The sequence below is a fragment of the Oncorhynchus gorbuscha genome, unplaced genomic scaffold, assembly GCF_021184085.1.
Source record: "Oncorhynchus gorbuscha isolate QuinsamMale2020 ecotype Even-year unplaced genomic scaffold, OgorEven_v1.0 Un_scaffold_1412, whole genome shotgun sequence".
NCBI classification, from domain to species: Eukaryota; Metazoa; Chordata; class Actinopteri; order Salmoniformes; family Salmonidae; genus Oncorhynchus; species Oncorhynchus gorbuscha.
Genome location: NW_025746197.1, coordinates 88433 through 112500, shown reverse-complemented (window position 1 = coordinate 112500; position 24068 = coordinate 88433). Strand labels below are relative to the sequence as shown.

Genomic DNA, 24068 nt, shown 5'->3' with positions numbered 1-24068 from the left:
GAATTGCCCTGCTAATACATTGTTGTTCAGAACATTTTACAAAAAACATTTAATCACACCAGTACTCAGATCAGTTGTTGTTTCATTAGTTGTGAGGAATAGCTGAGTGAGCAGACATTTAAATACTTGGCTTTTATTTTACTGGGCTGATGGTGCCTGCATCTGAGGGTCAGTCTCAGCGGAGGGAGAGAGCAGCAGACTGAGGGTCTGTCTCATCGGAGGGAGAGAGCAGCAGACTGAGGGTCAGTCTCAGCGGAGGGAGAGAGCAGCAGACTGAGGGTCAGTCTCAGCGGAGGGAGAGAGCAGCAGACTGAGGGTCAGTCTCAGCGGAGGGAGAGAGCAGCAGACTGAGGGTCAGTCTCAGCGGAGGGAGAGAGCAGCAGATTGAGGGTCAGTCTCATCAGAGGGAGAGAGCAGCCGATTGAGGGTCCGTCTCAGCGGAGGGAGAGAGCAGCAGACTGAGGGTCAGTCTCAGCAGAGGGAGAGAGGAGCAGATTGAGGGTCAGTCTCAGCAGAGGGAGAGAGCAGCAGATTGAAGGTCTGTCTCAGCAGAGGGAGAGAGCAGCAGATTGAGGGTCTGTCTCATCAGAGGGAGAGAGCAGCAGATTGAGGGTCAGTCTCAGCAGAGGGAGAGAGCAGCAGATTGAAGGTCCGTCTCTCAACATCCCTCTGCTCTCCCTTTCCTCCACTGACACTGACCATAAAGGGACACCGTCTTCCAGCTGATGGCGAAACTCGTGTCGTGCTTATTATTATCGCATTATTTCTGCCTCGTACTCAAATGCATGTTGTTACTCCTTTGAACAGAGAAAGGGAAATATTCCTTGATATTAAAAGACCCAAAGCCGCTAATAATAACAACAACAACGCCCGTAGATACACTTTCCAATTCATTCATTACTGTCGCTCTGCTTGTTGCAGCGCTGAGTGGAAATAAGAAGAACGAGCATTTTATTTTATCGTCACTCAACGCCTAGGTTTACCTCCACTGTACTCACATCCTACCATCCCCTTGTCTGTACATTATGCCTTGAATGTATTCTACCACGCACAGCAATCTACTCCTTTTATTCTCTGTCCCCAACACACTAGGCAACCAGTTAAGTGTTGAATACAAAGTGTTGACAGTGCTGAGTAAGAACAGGAACTCTCTCATGGAAACAGCACGATCGACTGATGGATCTCCAAGGCATTTCCAGACGGAGGCAACATCAGCCTGGTGACCACTAGTCTATATCAGTCTGGTGACCACTGGTGACCCCTGGTCTATATCAGTCTGGTGACCACTGGTCTATATCAGTCTGGTGACCACTGGTCTATATCAGTCTGGTGACCACTGGTCTATATCAGTCTGGTGACCACTGGTGACCACTGGTCTATATCAGTCTGGTGACCACTGGTCTACATCAGCCTGGTGACCACTGGTGACCACTGGTCTATATCAGCCTGGTGACCACTGGTCTATATCAGCCTGATGACCACTGGTCTATATCAGCCTGATGACCACTGGTCTATATCAGCCTAATGACCACTGGTCTATATCAGCCTGATGACCACTGGTCTATATCAGTCTGGTGACCACTGGTCTATATCAGTCTGGTGACCACTGGTCTATATCAGTCTGGTGACCACTGATCTATATCAGTCTGGTGACCACTGGTGACCACTGGTCTATATCAGTCTGGTGACCACTGGTCTACATCAGCCTGGTGACCACTGGTGACCACTGGTCTATATCAGCCTGGTGACCACTGGTCTATATCAGCCTGATGACCACTGGTCTATATCAGCCTGGTGACCACTGGTCTATATAGGTCTGGTGACCCCTGGTCTATATCAGCCTGGTGACCACTGGTCTATATAGGTCTGGTGACCCCTGGTCTATATCAGTCTGGTGACCCCTGGTCTATATCAGTCTGGTGACCCCTGGTCTATATCAGTCTGGTGACCCCTGGTCTATATCAGTCTGGTGACCCCTGGTCTATATCAGTCTGGTGACCCCTGGTCTATATCAGCCTGATGACCACTGGTCTATATCAGTCTGGTGACCACTGGTCTATATCAGTCTGGTGACCACTGGTGACCACTGGTCTATATCAGCCTGATGACCACTAGTCTATATCAGCCTGATGACCACTGGTCTATATCAGTCTGGTGACCACTGGTGACCACTGGTCTATATCAGTCTGGTGACCCCTGGTCTATATCAGTCTGGTGACCCCTGGTCTATATCAGTCAGGTGACCACTGGTGACCCCTGGTCTATATCAGTCTGGTGACCACTGGTCTATATCAGTCTGGTGACCCCTGGTCTATATCAGTCTGGTGACCACTGGTGACCCCTGGTCTATATCAGTCTGGTGACCCCTGGTCTATATTAGTCTGGTGACCACTGGTGACCCCTGGTCTATATCAGTCTGGTGACCCCTGGTCTATATCAGTCTGGTGACCACTGGGTCTATATCAGTCTGGTGACCACTGGTCTATATCAGTCTGGTGACCACTGGTCTATATCAGCCTGATGACCACTGGTCTATATCAGCCTGGTGACCCCCGGTGACCCCTGGTCTATATCAGCCTGGTGACCAGGGCATGGTCAAAATGAAAACCCACTAGGGCATGGTCAAAATGAAAACCCACTAGGGCATGGTCTAAATGGAAACCCACTAGGGCATGGTCAAATTGAAAACCCACTAGGGCATGGTCAAAATGAAAACCCACTAGGGCATGGTCAAAATGGAAACCCACTAGGGCATGGTCAAAATGCAAACCCACTAGGGCATGGTCAAAATGGAAACCCACTAGGGCATGGTCAAAATGAAAACCCACTAGGGCATGGTCAAAATGGAAACCCACTAGGGCATGGTCAAAATGAAAACCCACTAGGGCATGGTCAAAATGAAAACTCTTGCAAGGAGCCACTTTCGGTGGCCCGGTGTGTCAGTCTAATAGACATATGCCAAACCTTGCAGTAGTGCATCCTTGGAAATGGCCTGAGAGGCCCTGGCAGCGCATCCATGTAGATTTTGCTCAAAAAGGAAAGCACCAGTTGTTCATAGTTACAGATGCATACTCACACTGGCCAGAGGTAAAGTGTATGAGGAACACTTCAGCTACAGCCACGGTAGAGACACTCCGGGGAATGTTCTCAGCCTATAGGGTAGAGACCCTCTGGGGAATGTTCTCAGCCTACAGGGTAGAGACACTCCGGGGAATGTTCTCAGCCTACAGGGTAGAGACACTCCGGGGAATGTTCTCAGCCTACAGGGTAGAGACACTCCGGGGAATGTTCTCAGCCTACAGGGTAGAGACACTCTGGGGAATGTTCTCAGCCTACAGGGTAGAGACACTCTGGGGAATGTTCTCAGCCTACAGGGTAGAGACACTCCGGGGAATGTTCTCAGCCTACAGGGTAATTGAGGAGTGTGTTTCAGACAATGGGCCACAGCTGGTGTCAAAAGAGATGGAGACATTGTTCCAGTTGAATGGGGGGTGAGACACATCAGCTTCGTATCATGCAGCTTGAAATGGCAGAGCGACTTGTACAGAATCTAAAACAGGCTCTCGAGAAGGACAAGTCATCAGGACGGTCAGGACAGCATATAGGGGGGGGACAACTTTCTGTTTTCCTACAGGAATACGCAGCATGACACAACTGGAAAAACTCCAGCAGAGTTGTTCCTCTAAAACAACAGGTTAGAACAAGGTTATCACTGGTGAAACCCAGGTTATCAGTGGTGAAACCCAGGTTATCACTGATGAAACCCAGGTTATCAGTGGTGAAACCCAGGTTATCAGTGGTGAAACCCAGGTTATCAGTGGTGAAACCCAGGTTATCAGTGGTGAAACCCAGGTTATCAGTGGTGAAACCCAGGTTATCGCTGGTGAAACCCAGGTTATCACTGGTGAAACCCAGGTTATCAGTGGTGAAACCCAGGTTATCAGTGGTGAAACCCAGGTTATCACTGGTGAAACCCAGGTTATCAGTGGTGAAACCCAGGTTATCAGTGGTGAAACCCAGGTTATCAGTGGTGAAACCCAGGTTATCAGTGGTGAAACCCAGGTTATCATTGGTGAAACCCAGGTTATCAGTGGTGAAACCCAGGTTATCAGTGGTGAAACCCAGGTTATCAGTGGTGAAACCCAGGTTATCGCTGGTGAAACCCAGGTTATCGCTGGTGAAACCCAGGTTATCAGTGGTGAAACCCAGGTTATCAGTGGTGAAACCCAGGTTATCAGTGGTGAAACCCAGGTTATCACTGGTGAAACCCAGGTTATCACTGGTGAAACCCAGGTTATCAGCTGACACGCAGTCCAAGAAACAGGGCAAGCGGCTTCGTTTTGTTTTCAATCGGAACAAACAGTGCTTGTCCCGAGTTTACCGGAGAGGAGAGAGAGAGAACCCGGTACCCGGGGGTTGTGAAATGGGTACTTGGTCCTGTAACCTACTTAGTGCAGACTGAGGGAAAATTGTGTAGGAAGCATGTGGATCAAATGATGATGCAACACAATGAAAGAGAAGACCCGAATGTGTCAAAGTGGAAGATTTCTGATTGGGACTTGGGAGCTACGACTGTGACAGGCACAGGTTGTGACACAGGTTGTGCCAGGCCATGAGCCTCAGGGCCCAGAGCGTCAGGAGAGGCCAGAGACACAGGTTGTGCCAGGCCATGAGCCTCAGGGCCCAGAGCGTCATGCGAGGCCAGAGACACAGGTTGTGCCAGGCCGTGAGCCTCAGGGCCCAGAGCATCAGGAGAGGCCAGAGACACAGGTTGTGCCAGGCCGTGAGCCTCAGGGCCCAGAGCATCAGGAGAGGCCAGAGACACAGGTTGTGCCAGGCCGTGAGCCTCAGGGCCCAGAGCGTCATGCGAGGCCAGAATGGTCAGAAGGCCTCCGGACCGATTGGATCTGTAAACAGGTTGTATATGAGATGATGAGTGAAAGACTCAAGGATGTTTTCAGAGGAAAGTGACAATTTCCCAGGGAGGAGTGTGGTGTGACTGAGAAATGTGTTATGTGTTAATGAGTTTAGATGTAAAGTGGTTGTAAATAGCCCATGGGGATTTGTATGCAGGGCTTGAGTTTCTTGAATTAACAAATGATAATGGGGTTTCCGTTCTTACATTGAAGTGATTGGATTACGAGATTCAAGGGCTGTAAAGATTCAAGGGCTGTAAAGTTCACTGATGTATTAGAGAGTTGGGCTGAAGACACTGTAGAGAGTAGAGGGGGTTGGGCTGAAGACACTGTAGAGAGTAGAGGGGGTTGGAAGACACTGTGAAGACACTGTAGAGAGTAGAGGGGGTTGGGCTGAAGACACTGTAGAGAGTAGAGGGGGTTGGGCTGAAGACACTGTAGAGAGTAGAGGGGGTTGGGCTGAAGACACTGTAGAAGACACTGTAGAGGGGGTTGGGCTGAAGACACTGTAGAGAGTAGAGGGGGTTGGGCTGAAGACACTGTAGAGAGTAGAGGGGTTGGGCTGAAGACACTGTAGAGAGGAGAGGGGTTGGGCTGAAGACACTGTAGAGAGTAGAGGGGTTGGGCTGAAGACACTGTAGAGAGAAGACACTGTAGAGAGTAGAGGGGGTTGGGCTGAAGACACTGTAGAGAGTAGAGGGGTTGGGCTGAAGACACTGTAGAGAGACACTGTAGAGAGTAGGGGTTGGGCTGAAGACACTGTAGAGAGGAGAGGGGTTGGGCTGAAGACACTGTAGAGAGGAGAGGGGGTTGGGCTGAAGACACTGTAGAGAGGAGAGGGGTTGGGCTGAAGACACTGTAGAGAGTAGAGGGGGTTGGGCTGAAGACACTGTGTAGAGGGGGTTGGGCTGAAGACACTGTAGAGAGTAGAGGGGGTTGGGCTGAAGACACTGTAGAGAGGAGAGGGGGTTGGGCTGAAGACACTGTAGAGAGAGAGGGGGTTGGGCTGAAGACACTGTAGAGAGTAGAGGGGGTTGGGCTGAAGACACTGTAGAGAGAGAGAGGGGTTGGGCTGAAGACACTGTAGAGAGGAGAGGGGTTGGGCTGAAGACACTGTAGAGAGTAGAGGGGGTTGGGCTGAAGACACTGTAGAGAGTAGAGGGGTTGGGCTGAAGACACTGTAGAGAGGGGTTGGGCTGAAGACACTGTAGAGGAGAGTTGGGCTGAAGACACTGTAGAGAGGAGAGGGGTTGGGCTGAAGACACTGTAGAGAGTAGAGGGGTTGGGCTGAAGACACTGTAGAGAGTAGAGGGGGTTGGGCTGACACTGTAGAGAGGAGAGGGGGTTGTGCTGAAGACACTGTAGAGAGGAGAGGGGTTGGGCTGAAGACACTTTAGAGGGGGTTGGGCTGAAGACACTTAGAGAGTAAAAGGTATAGAACTGTAATGTGTTAAGGAGAACACTAAATACAGCATTTTAAAAGAACCCAGCATTTTGCTTCGGAGTCTTCAGTAAAAGAACCCAGCATTTTGCTTCGGAGTCTTCAGTAAAAGAACCCAGCATTTTAGGATGCAACAGAATGAGTGACAGTTTGTGTAACAACCCGACTCGTGAGAAGTGACAAAGAGCTCTTATAGGATCAGGGCACAAGTAATAATATACAATATAATAATTTAGCTCTTTATTTAACCATCTTACATATAAAACCTTGTTTGTTCATCAAAAATTGTGAATAACTCACCACAGGTTAATGAGAAGGTTTGTGCTTGAAAGGATGCACATAACTCTGCAATGTTGGGTTGTATTGGAGAGAGTCTCAGTCTTTCTCCACACACACATTCTGTGCCTGTATTCATGCTAGTGAGGGCCGAGAATCCACTCTCACATAGGTAGATGGCTGCAAAGGACATCAGTGTCTTAACAGCGTGATTTGCTAAGGCAGGATACTCTGAGTGCAGCCCAATCCAGAAATCTGGCTGTGGCTTCTGATTAAATAAAATTTTCACAGAACCGCTTGTTGCAATTTCGATGAGGCTCTCTTGTTCAGATATCAGTAAGTGGACTGGAGGCAGGGCATGAAAGTGCATGAAAGTGTCATCCATTTCAGGAAAGTACCTGCTTAATTGCACCCCCAACTCACTCAGGTGCTTTGCTATATCACATTTGACATTGTCCGTAAGCTTGACTTCATTTGCACACAGAAAAACGATAGAATGATGTAAAGACCTGTGTGTTGTCCTTTTTAATGCAGACAGAGAAGAGCTCCGACTTCATAATCATAGCCTCCATTTTGTCCAGCACATTGAATATACAGTTGAAGTCGTAAGTTTACATACACCTTAGCCAAATACATTTAAACTCAGTGTTTCACAATTCCTGACATTTAATCCTAGTACAAATTCCCTGTTTTAGGTCAGTTAGGATCACCACTTTATTTTAAGAATGTGATATGTCAGAATAATAGTAGAGAGATGTAACAGTCCAAGAAATGAAAAGGCATTGATGGGATCCTTCCAGATAGTCACCCTGCTCAACTAGTGTATCCAGCAGATATGGTGTAACGGTTCTCTTCTATCTCCTCCTCTGACGAAGAGGTGTAACGGTTCTCTTCTATCTCCTCCTCTGACGAAGAGGTGTAACGGTTCTCTTCTATCTCCTCCTCTGACGAAGAGGTGTAACGGTTCTCTTCTATCTCCTCCTCTGACGAAGAGGTGTAACGGTTCTCTTCTATCTCATCCTCTGACGAAGAGGTGTAACGGTTCTCTTCTATCTCATCCTCTGATGAAGAGGTGGAACAAGGATCGGACCAAAATGCAGCGTGATGATGATTCATGATATTTTAATGAAGGAAAAAACTATACATGCAGAAATGACAAAATAATGAAATGAAATAATGAAAACCAAAACAGCCCACTCAAAGAATATGGCTGCCTAAATATGGTTCCCAATCAGAGACAACGATACACACCTGCCTCTGATTGAGAACCACTCCAGACAGCCATAGAATTTGCTAGATAACCCCACTAAGCCACACACCCAACACCCCACAAAACCCCAAGACAAAACACACCACAATAAACCCATGTCACACCCTGGCCTAACCAAATAAATGAAGACAAACACAATATATTACGACCAGGGCGTGACAAGAGAATGGTTTATTTCAGCTTTTATTTATTTCATCACATTCCCAGTGGGTCAGAAGTTTACATACACTCAATTGGTATTTGGTAGCATTGCCTTTAAATTGTTTAACTTGAGTCAAACGTTTCGTGTAGCCTTTCAAAAGATTCCCACAATAAGTTGGGTGGATTTTGGCCCATTCCTCCTGATAGAGCTGGTGTAACTGAGTCAGGTTTGTAGGCCACACATGGTCTATAGGATTGAGTTCAGGGCTTTGTGATGGCCACTCCAATACCTTGACTTTGTTGTCCTTAATCCATTTTGACACAAATTTAGAAGTATGCTTGGGGTCATTGTCCCTTTGGAAGACTCATTTGCGACCAAGCTTTAACTTCCTGACTGATGTCTTGAGATGTTGGTTCAATATATCTACATAATTGTCCATCCTCATGATGCCATCTATTTGTGAAGTGCACCAGTGCTTCACGGTTAGGATGGTATTCTGCGGTTTGCAAGCCTCCCCCTTTTTCCCACAAACATAACGATGGTCATTAAGGTCAAACAGTTTTATTTTTGTTTCATCAGACCAGAGGACATTTCTCCAAAAAGCATGATCTTTGTCCCCATGTGCAGTTGCAAACCGTAGTCTGGCTATTTATGCGGCTTTGGAGCAGTGGTTTCTTCCTTGCTGAGCAGCCTTTTACTGTGGATATAGATTTTTACAGTGGATATAGATACTTTTCTACCTGTTTCCTCCAGCATCTTCACACCGTGCTTTGCTGTCGTTCTGGGATTGATTTGCACTTTTCGCACCAAAGTACGTTCACCTCTAGGAGGGAGAACGCGTCTCCTTCCTGAGCGGTGTGATGGTTGCGTGGTCCCATGGTGTTTATACTTGCGTACTATTGTTTGTACAGATGAACGTGGTACCTTCAGGTGTTTGGAAATTGCTCCCAAGGATGAACCAGACTTGTGGAGGTCTACAGTTTTTTTTCTGAGGTTTTGGCTGATTTTCCCATGATGTCAAGAAAAGAGGCACTGAGTTTGAAGGTCGGCCTTGAAATACATCCACAGGTTTAACTCCAATTGACAGTTCTGTTTACAAGCACAGTCAACTTCATGTATGTAAACTTCTGACCCACTGGAATTGAGATACAGTGAATTATAAGTGAAATAATCTGTCTGTAAACAATTGTTGCAAAAATGACTTGTGTCATGCACACAGTAGATGTCCTAACCGACTTGACAAAACTATAGTTTGTTAATTAACAAGAACTGTGTGGAATGGTTGAAAAACGAGTTCAACCTAAGTGTAAACTTCCTTCTTCATCTGTAGTTGCGGAGAGTCCCTGTAATCCTAGATTCAGATCATCCAGGCAAAAAAAATCCCCCAGAAAGGCCAGTCGTGTGACAAACTCCTCATCATCAAGCGGTGGAAATCAAGTGGAAATCAAGTGGAAATCAAGTGGAAATGATGGTCAGTAAATAAATCTTCAAGCTCGTCTCTCAATTTAAAAAAACATGTCAATACTTTGCCCCTTGATAACCAGCACAACTCTGTATGTTGTAAAAGCGTTACATGGTCGCTGCCCAGATCATTGCATAGTGTTGAATATACACAAGAGTTCAGGGGCCTTGCTTTAACAAAGTTAACCATTTTCACTGTAGTGTCCAAAACGTCTTTCAAGCGGTCAGGCGTTCCCTTTGCACCAAGAGCCTCTCGGTGGATGCTGCTGTGGACCCAAGTGGCGTCGGGAGCAACTGCTTGCACACCCGTTACCACTCTACCATGTCTCCCTGTTTTGGCTTTTTCGCCATCAGTACAGAAGTAAGCCCATTTGATGTCACAAAGCTCTGCGGAACTTAAAAATATCCTCTCCTGTTGTCCTAGTTTCCAGTGGTTTGCCGAAGAGGATGTCTTCCTTAATTGACCCCGGTGAACGTACCGGACATTTACCAGGAGCTGTGCCAGGCCCGCCACGTCTGTTGACTCATCCAGCTGTAACACATAGAATTCTAGCCACTCGGTAGCTCACCATATAAGACGCTTCCAAACCCTTCTTATTATTATGTCTTACTAGTCGAAAGTCATCTTTATTCTCGCTCAAAAAACTCCCGTGACCTATTTTTCAAATTGACATGTTTTGTTTCTAAATGTCCGCGCAAGAGTGTAATGTTTCATTGAGTTGTGAGATAGTTATTTTGTACATATAACCCACTGCGACTGAGGAAAGGCACTACTCCCAATATAAGTGAACCCCAAATCAATGTAGTTCTCATGTTTATTTGTCGTTCCCCCCTGACGGCGTTGTACCCCCTGGAACACCTGCTATAGGGCCTCAGTCGGATGTTACAGGGCCTTTTACTGAACAATGTGTGGTTTTAATTGATTGGGGCTTTGCTATTGGTGTTTTGTAATTGATGTGTTTATAGATATGTATTGTGTAATTGATGTGTAATTGATGTATTTATAGATATGAATAGTGTAGTGTGTTTATAGATATGTATAGTGTAGTGATGTGTTTATAGATATGTATAGTGTAGTGTGTTTATAGATATGTATAGTGTAATGATGTGTTTATAGATATATATAGTGTAGTGTGTTTATAGATATGTATATGTATAGTATAGATGTGTTGTTTATAGATATGTATAGTGTAGTGTGTTTATAGATATGTATAGTGTATGATGTGTTTATAGATATGTATAGTGTAGTGTGTTTATAGATATGTATAGTGTAGATGTGTTTATAGATATGTATAGTGTAGTGTGTTTATAGATATGTATAGTGTAATGATGTGTTTATAGATATGTATAGTGTAGTGTGTTTATAGATATGTATAGTGTAGTGTGTTTATAGATATGTATAGTGTAGTGATGTGTTTATAGATATGTATAGTGTAATGATGTGTTTATAGATATATATAGTGTAGTGTGTTTATAGATATGTATAGTGTAATGATGTGTTTATAGATATGTATAGTGTGTGTTTATAGATATGTATAGTGTAGTGTGTTTATAGATATGTATAGTGTAATGATGTGTTTATAGATATGTATAGTGTAGTGTGTTTATAGATATGTATAGTGTAGTGTGTTTATAGATATATATAGTGTAGTGTGTTTATAGATATGTATAGTGTAGTGTGTTTATAGATATGTATAGTGTAGTGTGTTTATAGATATGTATAATGTAATGATGTGTTTATAGATATGTATAGTGTAGTGTGTTTATAGATATGTATAGTGTAGTGTGTTTATAGATATGTATAGTGTATGATGTGTTTATAGATATGTATAGTGTAATGATGTGTTTATAGATATGTATAATGTAATGATGTGTTTATAGATATGTATAGTGTAATGATGTGTTTATAGATATGTATAGTGTAATGATGTGTTTATAGATATGTATAGTGTAGTGTGTTTATAGATATGTATAGTGTAATGATGTGTTTATAGATATGTATAGTGTAGAGTGTTTATAGATATGTATAGTGTAGTGTGTTTATAGATATGTATAGTGTAATGATGTGTTTATAGATATGTATAGTGTAGAGTGTTTATAGATATGTATAGTGTAGTGTGTTTATAGATATGTATAGTGTAGTGTGTTTATAGATATGTATAGTGTAATGATGTGTTTATAGATATGTATAGTGTAGTGTGTTTATAGATATGTATAGTGTAATGATGTGTTTATAGATATGTATAGTGTAGTGTGTTTATAGATATGTATAGTGATGTGTTTATAGATATGTATAGTGTAGTGTGTTTATAGATATGTATAGTGTAATGATGTGTTTATAGATATGTATAGTGTAGTGTGTTTATAGATATGTATAGTGTAATGATGTGTTTATAGATATGTATAGTGTAGTGTGTTTATAGATATGTATAGTGTAATGATGTGTTTATAGATATATACAGTGTATCTGTGGTTTAGTGATGTGTTAATGCAGGGCTCATCTGGGAAAGAGGTCTCAGCATGAATCCCTGACTAAACAACACACACAGAGACCCACACACCTCCATGTCACTGTCATTTCCCCTCGGTCTCCATGACGACAGTCACATTGCAGCACCCCAGCTTGGCATTCGTGAATTTTGTCTTCAGCCTGTGTGTGTGTTTCAGTAGGTAATTGGGACTGTGAGGCCTTCCTGCTATTGATTAATGAGGCATTATGAAACACGTAGTCTTTACACGTAAACCCACTCAGGATATATCAATTACACACACCTCAACAGGGAGAGAGGGGGAGGAGAGAACAGGGGAGGAGAGACCAGGGGAGGAGAGAACAGGGGAGAAGAGAACAGGGGAGGAGAGACCAGGGGAGGAGAGAACAGGGGAGAAGAGAACAGGGGAGGAGAGAACAGGGGAGCAGGGAACTGGGGAGGAGAGAACAGGGGAGGAGAGGACAGGGGAGGAGAGAACAGGGGAGGAGAGACCAGGGGAGGAGAGAACAGGGGAGAAGAGAACAGGGGAGGAGAGAACAGGGGAGCAGGGAACTGGGGAGGAGAGAACAGGGGGGGAGAAGAGAACAGGGGAGGAGAGAACAGGGGAGCAGGGAACTGGGGAGGAGAGAACAGGGGAGGAGAGGACATGGGAGGAGGGAACAGGGGAGGAGGGAACAGGGGAGGAGAGAACAGGGGAGGAGAGAACAGGGGAGGAGAGAACAGGGGAAGAGAGAACAGGGGAGGAGAGAACAGGGGAAGAGAGAACAGGGGAGGAGAGAACAGGGGAGGAGGGAACAGGGGAAGAGAGAACAGGGGAAGAGAGAACAGGGGAAGAGAGAACAGGGGAGGAGAAGATGATTAAACATCTACAGGGAGAGAACAGGGGAGGAGAGAACAGGGGAGGAGAGAACAGGGGAGGAGAGAACAGGGGAGAAGAGAACAGGGGAGGAGAGAACAGGGGAGCAGGGAACTGGGGAGGAGAGAAGACGGGAAGGAGAGGACAGGGGAGGAGAGAACAGGGGAGGAGAGACCAGGGGAGGAGAGAACAGGGGAGGAGAGAACAGGGGAGAAGAGAACAGGGGAGGAGAGACCAGGGGAGGAGAGAACAGGGGAGAAGAGAACAGGGGAGGAGAGAACAGGGGAGCAGGGAACTGGGGAGGAGAGAACAGGGGAGGAGAGGACAGGGGAGGAGGGGACAGGGGAGGAGGGAACAGGGGAGGAGAGAACAGGGGAGGAGAGAACAGGGGAAGAGAGGACAGGGGAGGAGAGAACAGGGGAAGAGAGAACAGGGGAGGAGAGAACAGGGGAGAGAGGACAGGGGAAGAGAGAACAGGGGAAGAGAGAACAGGGGAAGAGAGAACAGGGGAGAGAGAACAGGGGAGGAGAGAACAGGGGGAGGACAGGGGAGAGAACAGGGGAGGGAGGAGAGAACAGGGGAGAGAGAACAGGGGGAGAGGACAGGGGAAGAGAGGACAGGGGAGGAGAGACAGGGGATGAGAGGACAGGGGAAGAGAGGACAGGGGAGGAGAGGACAGGGGAGGAGAGGACAGGGGAAGAGAGAACAGGGGAGGAGAGAACAGGGGAGGAGAAGATGATTAAACATCTACAGGGAGAGAACAGGGGAGGAGAGAACAGGGGAGGAGAGAACCGGGGAAGAGGGGACAGGGGAGGAGAGGACAGGGGAGGAGAAAGAACAGGGAAAGACAGGACAGGGGAAGAGAGGACAGGGGAGGAGAGAACAGGGGAAGAGAGGACAGGGGAAGAGAGGACAGGGGAAGAGAGGACAGGGGAAGAGAGGACAGGGGTAGAGGGAACAGGGGAGGAGAGGACAGGGGAAGAGAGGACAGGGGAAGAGAGGACAGGGGAAGAGAGGACAGGGGAAGAGGGAACAGGGGAGGAGAGGACAGGGGAAGAGAGGACAGGGGAAGAGAGGACAGGGGAAGAGAGGACAGGGGAAGAGAGAACAGGGGAGAAGAGGACAGGGGAGGAGAGAACAGGGAAAGACAGGACAGGGGAAGAGAGGACAGGGGAGGAGAGGACAGGGAAGACAGACAGGGGAAGAGAGGACAGGGGAAGAGAGGACAGGGGAAGAGAGGACAGGGGAGAGAGGACATGGGAGGAGAGGACAGGGGAAGACAGGACAGGGGAAGAGAGACAGGGGAAGAGAGGACAGGGGAAGAGAGGACAGGGGAGAGAGGACAGGGGAAGAAGAGGACAGGGGGAGGGGAGAGGACAGGGGATGAGAGGGGACAGGGGATGAGAGGACAGGGGAGGAGAGAACAGGGAAAGACAGGACAGGGGAAGAGAGGACAGGGGAGGAGAGAACAGGGGAAGAGAGGACAGGGGAAGAGAGGACAGGGGAAGAGAGGACAGGGGAAGAGAGAACAGGGGAGAAGAGGACAGGGGAGGAGAGAACAGGGAAAGACAGGACAGGGGAAGAGAGGACAGGGGAGGAGAGGACAGGGGAAGACAGGACAGGGGAAGAGAGGACAGGGGAAGAGAGGACAGGGGAAGAGAGGACAGGGGAAGAGAGGACAGGGGAAGAGAGGACAGGGGAAGAGAGGACAGGGAAGAGAGGACAGGGGATGAGAGGACAGGGAAGAGAGGACAGGGGAGGAGAGGACAGGGGATGAGAGGACAGGGGAGGAGAGGACAGGGGATGAGAGGACAGGGGAGGAGAGAACAGGGGAGGAGAGGACAGGGGAGGAGAGGACAGGGGAGGAGAGAACAGGGGAAGAGAGGACAGGGGAAGACAGGACAGGGGAGGAGAGAACAGGGGAAGAGAGGACAGGGGAAGAGAGGACAGGGGAAGAGAGGACAGGGGAAGAGAGGACAGGGGGAGAGAGGACAGGGGAAGAGGGAACAGGGGAGGAGAGGACAGGGGAAGAGAGGACAGGGGAAGAGAGGACAGGGAAAGAGAGGACAGGGGAAGAGAGGACAGGGGAAGACAGGACAGGGAAGACAGGACAGGGGAGGGAGGAGAGACAGGGGAAGACAGGACAGGGGAGAGAGGACAGGGGAGGGAGGAAGAAAACAGGACAGGGGATGGCAGAGAAAGAGAAGAGATGACAGGGGAGGAGGAAGGGGAGGAGAGAACAGGGATGGGCAGGGGAAGAAGGAGGGGAAGAGAGGACAGGGAGGAGATGAAGGGGAAGACAGGACAGGGATGGGAGAAAGGGGAAGAGAGACAAGGGAGGCATGAAAGGGGGAGAGGACAGGGGATGGCAGATGAAAGAGAGATCAAAAGAGGGATAGGCAAGGAGGAAGAGACTGAGTGGGATGGCATGAAAGGAGAGTGAGGGAGGAGTGAAAGGAGAGCGAGGGATGGGCTAAAAGGAGAGCAAGGGAGGAGATGAAAGGAGAGCGAGGGAGTGGGATAAAAGGAGAGCAAGGGATGGCATGAAAGGAGAGCAAGGGATGGCATGAAAGGAGAGCAAGGGATGGCATGAAAAGGAGAGCGAGGGATGGGCTAAAAGGAGAGCGAGGGAGGAGATGAAAGGAGAATGAGGGAGGGGGTAAAAGGAGAGCAAGGGATGGCATGAAAGGAGAGCGAGGGATGGGCTAAAAGGAGAGCGAGGGAGGAGATGAAAGGAGAATGAGGGAGGGGGTAAAATGAGAGCAAGGGATGGCATGAAAGGAGAGTGAGGGAGTAGATTAAAGGAGAGCGAGGGAGGAGATGAAAGGAGAATGAGGGAGGAGATGAAAGGAGAATGAGGGATGGAATGAAAGGAGAGCGAGTGAGGTGTGAAAGGAGAGCGAGTGAGGGGTGAAAGGAGAGCGAGTGAGGTGTGAAAGGAGAGCGAGTGAGGGGTGAATGGAGAGCGATTGAGGGGTGAAATGAGAGCGAGTGAGGTGTGAAAGGAGAGCGAGTGAGGGGTGAAAGGAGAGCGAGTGAGGGGTGAAAGGAAAGCGAGTGAGGGGTGAAAGGAGAGCGAGTGAGGGGTGAAAGGAGAGCGAGTGAGGGTGAAAGGAGAGCGAGTGAGGGTGAAAGGAGAGCGAGTGAGGGGTGAAAGGAGAGCGAGTGAGGGGTGAAAGGAGAGCGAGTGAGGGGTGAAAGGAGAGCGAGTGAGGGGTGAAAGGAGAGCGAGTGAGGGGTGAAAGGAGAGCGAGTGAGGGGTGAAAGGAGAGCGAGTGAGGGGTGAAAGGAGAGCGAGTGAGGGTGAAAGGAGAGCGAGTGAGGGGTGAAAGGAGAGCGAGTGAGGGGTGAAAGGAGAGCGAGTGAGGGGTGAAAGGAGAGCGAGTGAGGGGTGAAAGGAGAGCGAGTGAGGGGTGAAAGGAGAGCGAGTGAGGGGTGAAAGGAGAAGGGGTGAAAGGAGAGCGAGTGAGGGGTGAAAGGAGAGCGAGTGAGGGGTGAAAGGAGAGCGAGTGAGGGGTGAAAGGAGAGCGAGTGAGGGGTGAAAGGAGAGCAAGGGAGGGGATGAAAGAGAACAAAGGAGGAGAACGAGGAAGGGAGGAAAGGAGAGCGAGGAAGGGCTGGAAAGGAGAGCGAGGGAGGGGCTGAAAGGTTGAGCGAGGGAGGAGATAAAAGAGAGAGACAGAGGAGAGGTGGAGAGGGACAGGGAGAGAATGCCCACAGGGAGGAGAAGGTCGTAGGAAGAGTTTTTGTGTTATGTGAACTTTTGCTGCAACCTAACGAATGTTCCGAGAACTTGCACAGAACCAATTTTGGTTTTCAGTGAAAACATTACTGGTACACTGTGTTATTACATTACCTGGAAACCAAACGAGAACGTTTGAGGAATGTTCTGTGGTGGTTTTTACAGATGTCGTGCACAACATTTTAGTGAACGTCAGGAGAACATTTCATATTAATACAAAAAATGTTAAATGTTGATATCAAAAAAAATATTTTAATGTTTTCGTGATGTTATAATCCTTAGATAACACCCTATCTAGAACCTAGTGGGGAATCTTAGAACTGAGAGGGGAATCTTAGAACTGAGAGGGGAATCTTAGAACTGAGAGGGGAATCTTAGAACTGAGAGGGGAATCATAGAACTGAGAGGGGAATCTTAGAACTGAGAGGGGAATCTTAGAACTGAGAGGGGAATCTTAGAACTGAGAGGGGAATCTTAGAACTGGGAGGGGAATCTTAGAACTGAGAGGGGAATCTTAGAACTGAGAGGGGAATCTTAGAACTGAGAGGGGAATCTTAGAACTGAGAGGGGAATCTTAGAACTGAGAGGGGAATCTTAGAACTGAGAGGGGAATCTTAACTCATGTTCTGGGAATGTTCCCGGTTAGCTGGGCTCACACTCGTCTATCCTTCTCCAAACACACCATGAAACTCATCCCTCTCTCTTCTCATCCCTCTCTCTTCTCATCCTTATCTCTTCTCATCCCTCTCCATTTCATCCCTCTCTTCTCCTCCCTCTCTCTTCTCATACTTCTCTCTCCTCATCCCTCTCTTCTCATCCTTCTCTCTCCTCATCCCTCTCTTCTCATCCTTCTCTCTCCTCATCCCTCTCTTCTCATCCTTCTCTCTCCTCATCCCTCTCTTCTCATCCCTCTCTTCTCATCCCTCTCTCAGCTCCTCCTTCTAACTCCTCATCCCTCTCTCTCTCTCTCTCTCTCTCTCTCTCTCTCTCTCTCTCTCTCTCTCTCTCTCTCTCTCTCTCTCTCTCTCTCTCTCTCTCTCTCTCTCTCTCTCTCTCTCTCTCTCTCTCTCTCTCTCTCTCTCTCTCTCTCTCTCTCTCTCTCTCTCCCTCCCCCCTCCTCTTGTTCCCTCCCTTTCTAACACTCCTTTCATCTTTGTCTCCTTGTCAACTGTAGGTAATTAAACCTCATTCACGTCTCTTTTCATTGTTCTTCTGCTCCTACATATTGTTCTTTTTGTTTCCTCTTCTATCTCTGTCTTTCTGTCTGTGGATTCCTCTCTTGGTTTCTCCTTCCATTTCCTCTCTACTCCTTTTTCCAACCACAAATACCCTCCACATCTCTCCTCATATACCCTCCACATCTCTCCCCATATACCCTCCATATCTCTCCTCATATACCCTCCACATCTCTCCTCATATACCCTCCACATCTCTCCCCATATACCCTCCACATCTCTCCTCATATACCCTCCACATCTCTCCCCATATACCCTCCACATCTCTCCCCATATACCCTCCATATCTCTCCTCATATACCCTCCATATCTCTCCTCATATACCCTCCACATCTCTCCTCATATACCCTCCATATCTCTCCTCATATCTCCACATCTCTCCCCATATACCCTCCCATCTCTCCCCATATACCCTCATCTCTCCTCATATACCCTCCACATCTCTCCTCATATACCCTCCACATCTCTCCTCATATACCCTCCACATCTCTCTACCCTCCATATCTCCTCCATACCCTCCATATCTCCCCATATACCCTCCATATCTCTCCTCATATACCCTCCACATCTCTCCTCATATACCCTCCACATCTCTCCTCATATACCCTCCACATCTCTCCTCATATACCCTCCATATCTCTCCTCATATACCCTCCACATCTCTCCTCATATACCCTCCACATCTCTCCTCATATACCCTCCATATCTCTCCCCATATACCCTCCACATCTCTTTTTATCTCTAACATACTGGTAGTAGTCTACATCTCTAACATACTGGTAGGTAGTCTACATCTCTAATCATACTGGTAGGTTGTCTACACCTCTAATCATACTGGTAGGTTGTCTACACCTCTATCATACTGGTAGGTTGTCTACACCTCTATCATACTGGTAGGTTGTCTACACCTCTATCATACTGGTAGGTTGTCTACACCTCTATCATACTGGTAGGTTGTCTACACCTCTATCATACTGGTAGGTTGTCTACACCTCTATCATACTGGTAGGTTGTCTACACCTCTAACATACTGGTAGGTTGTCTACACCTCTAACATACTGGTATGTTGTCCCTCTCCTCTCTCCCTCTCTCTCTCTCTCTGTATGGATGGGTACTACAAGTGTGTTTGAGTACTGAACCATATGGGACTTAATTTGAAGACAGAACTTAATTCTCTCTCTCTTCTCTCATTGTCTCTCTCTCCTCTCTCTCTGTCTCTCTCGTTCTAGTCTCTCCTCTGTCTTTATCTCATCTCTCCTCTCTCTCTTTCTTTCTCTCTCTCCTCTCTCTCTCTAGGTGTGGTCTATGGATGGTTACTATAAGGGGAGGCGTGTATTAGAGTACAGGACCATGGGAGACTTCACTAGAGGACAGAATTTTGTTCAGCACCTCTTACCTCACCCCTGGGCCGGGACAGGTCATGTTGTCTACAACGGATCACTGTACTACAACAAACACCAGAGCAACATACTGGTATGTTACACTACACACACACACACACACACACACACACACACACACACACACACACACACACACACACACACACACACACACACACACACACACACACACACACACACACACACACACACACACACACACACACACACACACACACACACACACACACACACACACACCAGTGTTAGGTGTAGGACAGGAGGACAGAGAGAGAGGGGTGACAGGAGTCGAGGAGACAGGGGAGACAGGGACACAGAACAGGGGTCAGTATGTATGTCCCCCTGTTTCCCCTCTCTCTGTGTCTCCCGGGTTCCCCCTCTCTCTGTGGTCCTTGTTTCCCGTCTCCCTGTGGTCCTTGTTTCCCCTCTCTCTGTGGTCCTTGTTTCCCCTCTCTCTGTGTCTCCCGGTATCCCCTCTCTCTGTGGTCCTTGTTTCCCCTCTCTCTGTGTCTCCCTGTTTCCCCTCGCTCTGTGGTCCTTGTTTCCCCTCTCTCTGTGGTCCTTGTTTCCCCTCGCTCTGTGGTCCTTGTTTCCCCTCTCTCTGTGTCTCCCGGTATCCCCTCTCTCTGTGGTCCTTGTTTCCCCTCTCTCTGTGTCTCCCTGTTTCCCCTCTCTCTGTGGTCCTTGTTTACCCTCTCTCTGTGTCTCCCTGTTTCCCCTCTCTCTGTGGTCCTTGTTTCCCCTCTCTCTGTGTCTCCCTGTTTCCCCTCTCTCTGTGGTCCTTGTTTACCCTCTCTCTGTGTCTCCCTGTTTCCCCTCTCTCTGTGGTCCTTGTTTCCCCTCTCTCTGTGTCTCCCTGTTTCCCCTCTCTCTGTGGTCCTTGTTTCCCCTCTCTCTGTGGTCCTTGTTCCCCTCTCTCTGTGGTCCTTGTTTCCAATCTCTCTGTGTCCCACGGTTTCCCTGTTTCCCCTCTCTCTGTGTCTCCCAGTATCCCCTCTCTCTGTGGTCCTTGTTTCCCCTCTCTCTGTGTCTCCCTGTTTCCCCTCTCTCTGTGGACCTTGTTTCCCCTCTCTCTGTGTCTCCCTGTTTCCCCTCTCTCTGTGGTCCTTGTTTCCACTCTCTCTGTGTCCCCCTGTCTCCCCTCTCTCTCTGACCCCCTGTCCTTTCTCTGACCCCTGTCCTCTCACTCTGACCCCCTGTCCTCTCTCTGACCCCCTGTCCTCTCTCTCTGACCCCCTGTCCTCTCTCTGACCCCCTGTCCTCTCTCTCTGACCCCCTGTCCTCTCTCTGACCCCCTGTCCTCTCTCTGACCCTCGTTCCTCTCTCTCTGACCCCCTGTCCACGCTCTGACCCCCTGTCCTCTCTCTGACCCCCTGTCCTCTCTCTCTCCCCCTGTCCTCTCTCTGACCCTCTGTCCTCTCTCTGACCCCCTGTCCTCTCTCTCTGACCTCCTGTTCTCTCTCTGACCCCCTGTCCTCTCTCTGACCCTCTTTCCTCTCTCTCTGACCCCCTGTCGTCTTTCTGACCTCCTGTCCTCTCTCTGACCCCCTGTCCTCTATCTGACCCCCTGTCCTCTCTCTGACCCCCTGTCCTCTCTCTCTGACCCCCTGTCTCTCTCTCTGACCACATACCTCTCACTGACCCCCTGTCCTCTCTCTGACCCCCTGTCCTCTCTCTGACCCCCTGTCCTCTCTCTCTGACCCCCTGTCCTCTCTCTCTGACCACCTACCTCTCACTGACCCCCTGTCCTCTCTCTGACCCCCTGCCCTTCTCTGACCCCCTGTCCCGTCCCGTAGGTGCAGTACCACTTCCGATCCCGTAACGTGGTGCTCCAGAGGAGTCTGAGTGGAGCAGGTTACAACAACACCTTCCCCTACAGCTGGGGGGGGTCTTCTGACATAGACCTTATGGCTGATGAGACCGGTTTCTGGGCAGTCTACACCTCCATACCTAACGCTGGGAATATACTGGTAGGTAGTCTACATCTCTAACAAACTGGTAGGTAGTCTACATCTCTAATATACTGGTAGGTAGTCTACACCTCTATCATACTGGTAGGTAGTCTACATCTCTAATATACTGGTAGGTAGTCTACACCTCTAACATACTGGTAGGTAGTCTACATCTCTAATATACTGGTAGGTAGTCTACACCTCTATCATACTGGTAGGTAGTCTACATCTCTATCATACTGGTAGGTAGTCTACACCTCTATCATACTGGTAGGTAGTCTACATCTCTAATATACTGGTAGGTAGTCTACACCTCTAACATACTGGTAGGTAGTCTACATCTCTAATATACTGGTAGGTAGTCTACACCTCTATCATACTGGTAGGTAGTCTACATCTCTATCATACTGGTAGGTAGTCTACACCTCTATCATACTGGTAGGTAGTCTACATCTCTAACATACTGGTAGGTAGTCTACACCTCTAACATACTGGTAGGTAGTCTACACCTCTATCATACTGGTAGGTAGTCTACACCTCTACTGGTAGGTAGTCTACATCTCTAACATACTGGCAGGTAGTCAACACCACTAACATACTGGTAGGTAGTCTACATCTCTAACATACTGGTAGGTAGTCTACATCTCTAACAAACTGGTAGGTAGTCTACATCTCTAACATACTGGTAGGTAGTCTACATCTCTAACATACTGGTAGGTAGTCTACATCTCTAACATACTGGTAGGTAGTCTACATCTCTAACATATTGGTAGGTAGTCTACACCTCTAACATACTGGTAGGTAGTCTACATCTCTAACAAACTGGTAGGGAGGATGTGTGTGTGTCGAAGGTCACATCTCTCTCTCCTTTATCTCCCTCCCTCCCTCACCCCCTCGTTCCCTCCCTCCCTCACCCCCTCGTTCCCTCCCTCCCTCCCTCACCCACTCGTTCCCTCCCTCACCCCGTCGTTCGCTCCCTCCCTCCATCCCTCCCTCCCTCACCCCATCGTTCCCTCCCTCCCTCCATCCCTCCCTCCCTCACCCCGTCGGTCCCTCCCTCCCTTCCTCCCTCCCTCCCTTCCTCCCTCTCTCCAGGTCAGTCGGTTGGATCCTCGTTCTCTCGACATTCTCCAGAGTTGGGACACAGGGTTTCCTAAACGCAGTGCAGGGGAGACCTTCATGATATGTGGTACCCTGTACGTCACCAACTCCCATCTGGCCGGAGCGAAGGTCCACTTTGCTTACCACACCAACTCCTCCAGCTATGAGTACACAGACATCCCCTTCCACAACCAGTACTCTCACATCTCCATGATGGACTACAACCCCAGAGAGAGGGCCCTCTACACATGGAACAATGGACATCAGGTCATCTATAATGTGACCCTGTTTCATGTTATACAGAGCCAAGGATAGAGGAGGAGAGGAGGGGAGGAGGGAAAGGAGAGAGACTGACAGACTATATCTCTATACAGAGAGAAGAGAAGGAGGAGGAGGAGGAGGAGGAGGAGGAGGAGGAGGAGGAGGAGGAGGAGGAGGAGGAGGAGGAGGAGGAGGAGGAGGAGGAGGAGGAGGAGGGGGAGGGGAGTGGGTGAGAGACTGATGACTATATCTTGAGGTGAAGAGGAGGAAGAAGAGGAGAGGAGGAGGAGAAGGAGGACTGATGGACTGTATCTCTATACAGAGAGGAGGAGAAGGAGGACTGATGGACTATATCTCTAGAGAGAGAGAGGAGGAGGAGGACTGATGGACTATATCTCTAGAGAGAGAGAGGAGGAGGAGGACTGATGGACTATATCTCTAGAGAGAGAGAGGAGGAGAAGGAGGACTGATGGACTATATCTCTAGAGAGAGGAGGAGGAGGATGACTGATGGACTATATCTATAGAGAGAGAGGAGGAGAAGGAGGACTGATTGACTATATCTCTATACAAAGAGAGGAGGAGGAGGATGACTGATGGACTATATCTCTAGAGAGAGGAGGAGAAGGAGGACCGATGGACTATATCTCTAGAGAGAGGAGGAGGAGAAGGAGGACTGATGGACTATATCTCTAGAGAGAGAGAGGAGGAGAAGGAGGACTGATGGACTATATCTCTAGAGAGAGGAGGAGAAGGAGGACTGATGGACTATATCTCTAGAGAGAGAGAGGAGGAGAAGGAGGACTGATGGACTATATCTCTAGAGAGAGAGAGGAGGAGAAGGAGGACTGATGGACTATATCTCTAGAGAGAGGAGGAGAAGGATGACTGATGGACTATATCTCTAGAGAGAGAGGAGGAGGAGAAGGAGGACTGATGGACTATATCTCTAGAGAGAGAGAGGAGGAGAAGGAGGACTAATGGACTATATCTCTAGAGAGAGAGAGAGAGGAGGAGAAGGAGGACTGATTGACTATATCTCTAGAGAGAGAGGAGGAGAAGGAGGACTGATTGACTATATCTCTATACAAAGAGAGGATGAGGAGGATGACTGATGGACTATATCTCTAGAGAGAGGAGGAGAAGGAGGACCGATGGACTATATCTCTAGAGAGAGAAGAGGAGGAGAAGGAGGACTGATGGACTATATCTCTAGAGAGAGAGGAGGAGGAGAAGGAGGACTGATGAATTATATCTCTAGAGAGAGAGAGGAGGAGAAGGAGGACTGATGGACTATATCTCTAGAGAGAGAGGAGGAGGAGAAGGAGGACTGATGGACTATATCTCTAGAGAGAGAGAGGAGGAGAAGGAGGACTGATGGACTATATCTCTAGAGAGAGAGGAGGAGGAGAAGGAGGACTGATGGACTATATCTCTAGAGATAGAGGGGAGGAGAAGGAGGACTGATGGACTATATCTCTAGAGAGAGAGGAGGAGGAGAAGGAGGACTGATGGACTATATCT

General features: G+C 48.4%; 1 protein-coding gene across 1 annotated transcript in view; it reads left to right on the top strand.

The window, feature by feature from the left end:
• Window positions 1–22668, top strand: part of LOC124022754 (noelin-2-like) — a 57786-nt gene extending 35118 nt beyond the window's left edge. Inside the window, exons 6-8 of the mRNA XM_046337443.1 lie at window positions 19125–19301; window positions 21028–21201; window positions 22279–22668. Coding sequence (XP_046193399.1) covers window positions 19125–19301; window positions 21028–21201; window positions 22279–22599 — 672 coding nt within the window. The 3' untranslated portion in view covers window positions 22600–22668. The remainder of the gene's footprint in view (window positions 1–19124; window positions 19302–21027; window positions 21202–22278) is intronic.
• The last annotated feature ends 1400 nt before the right edge of the window (window positions 22669–24068 follow it).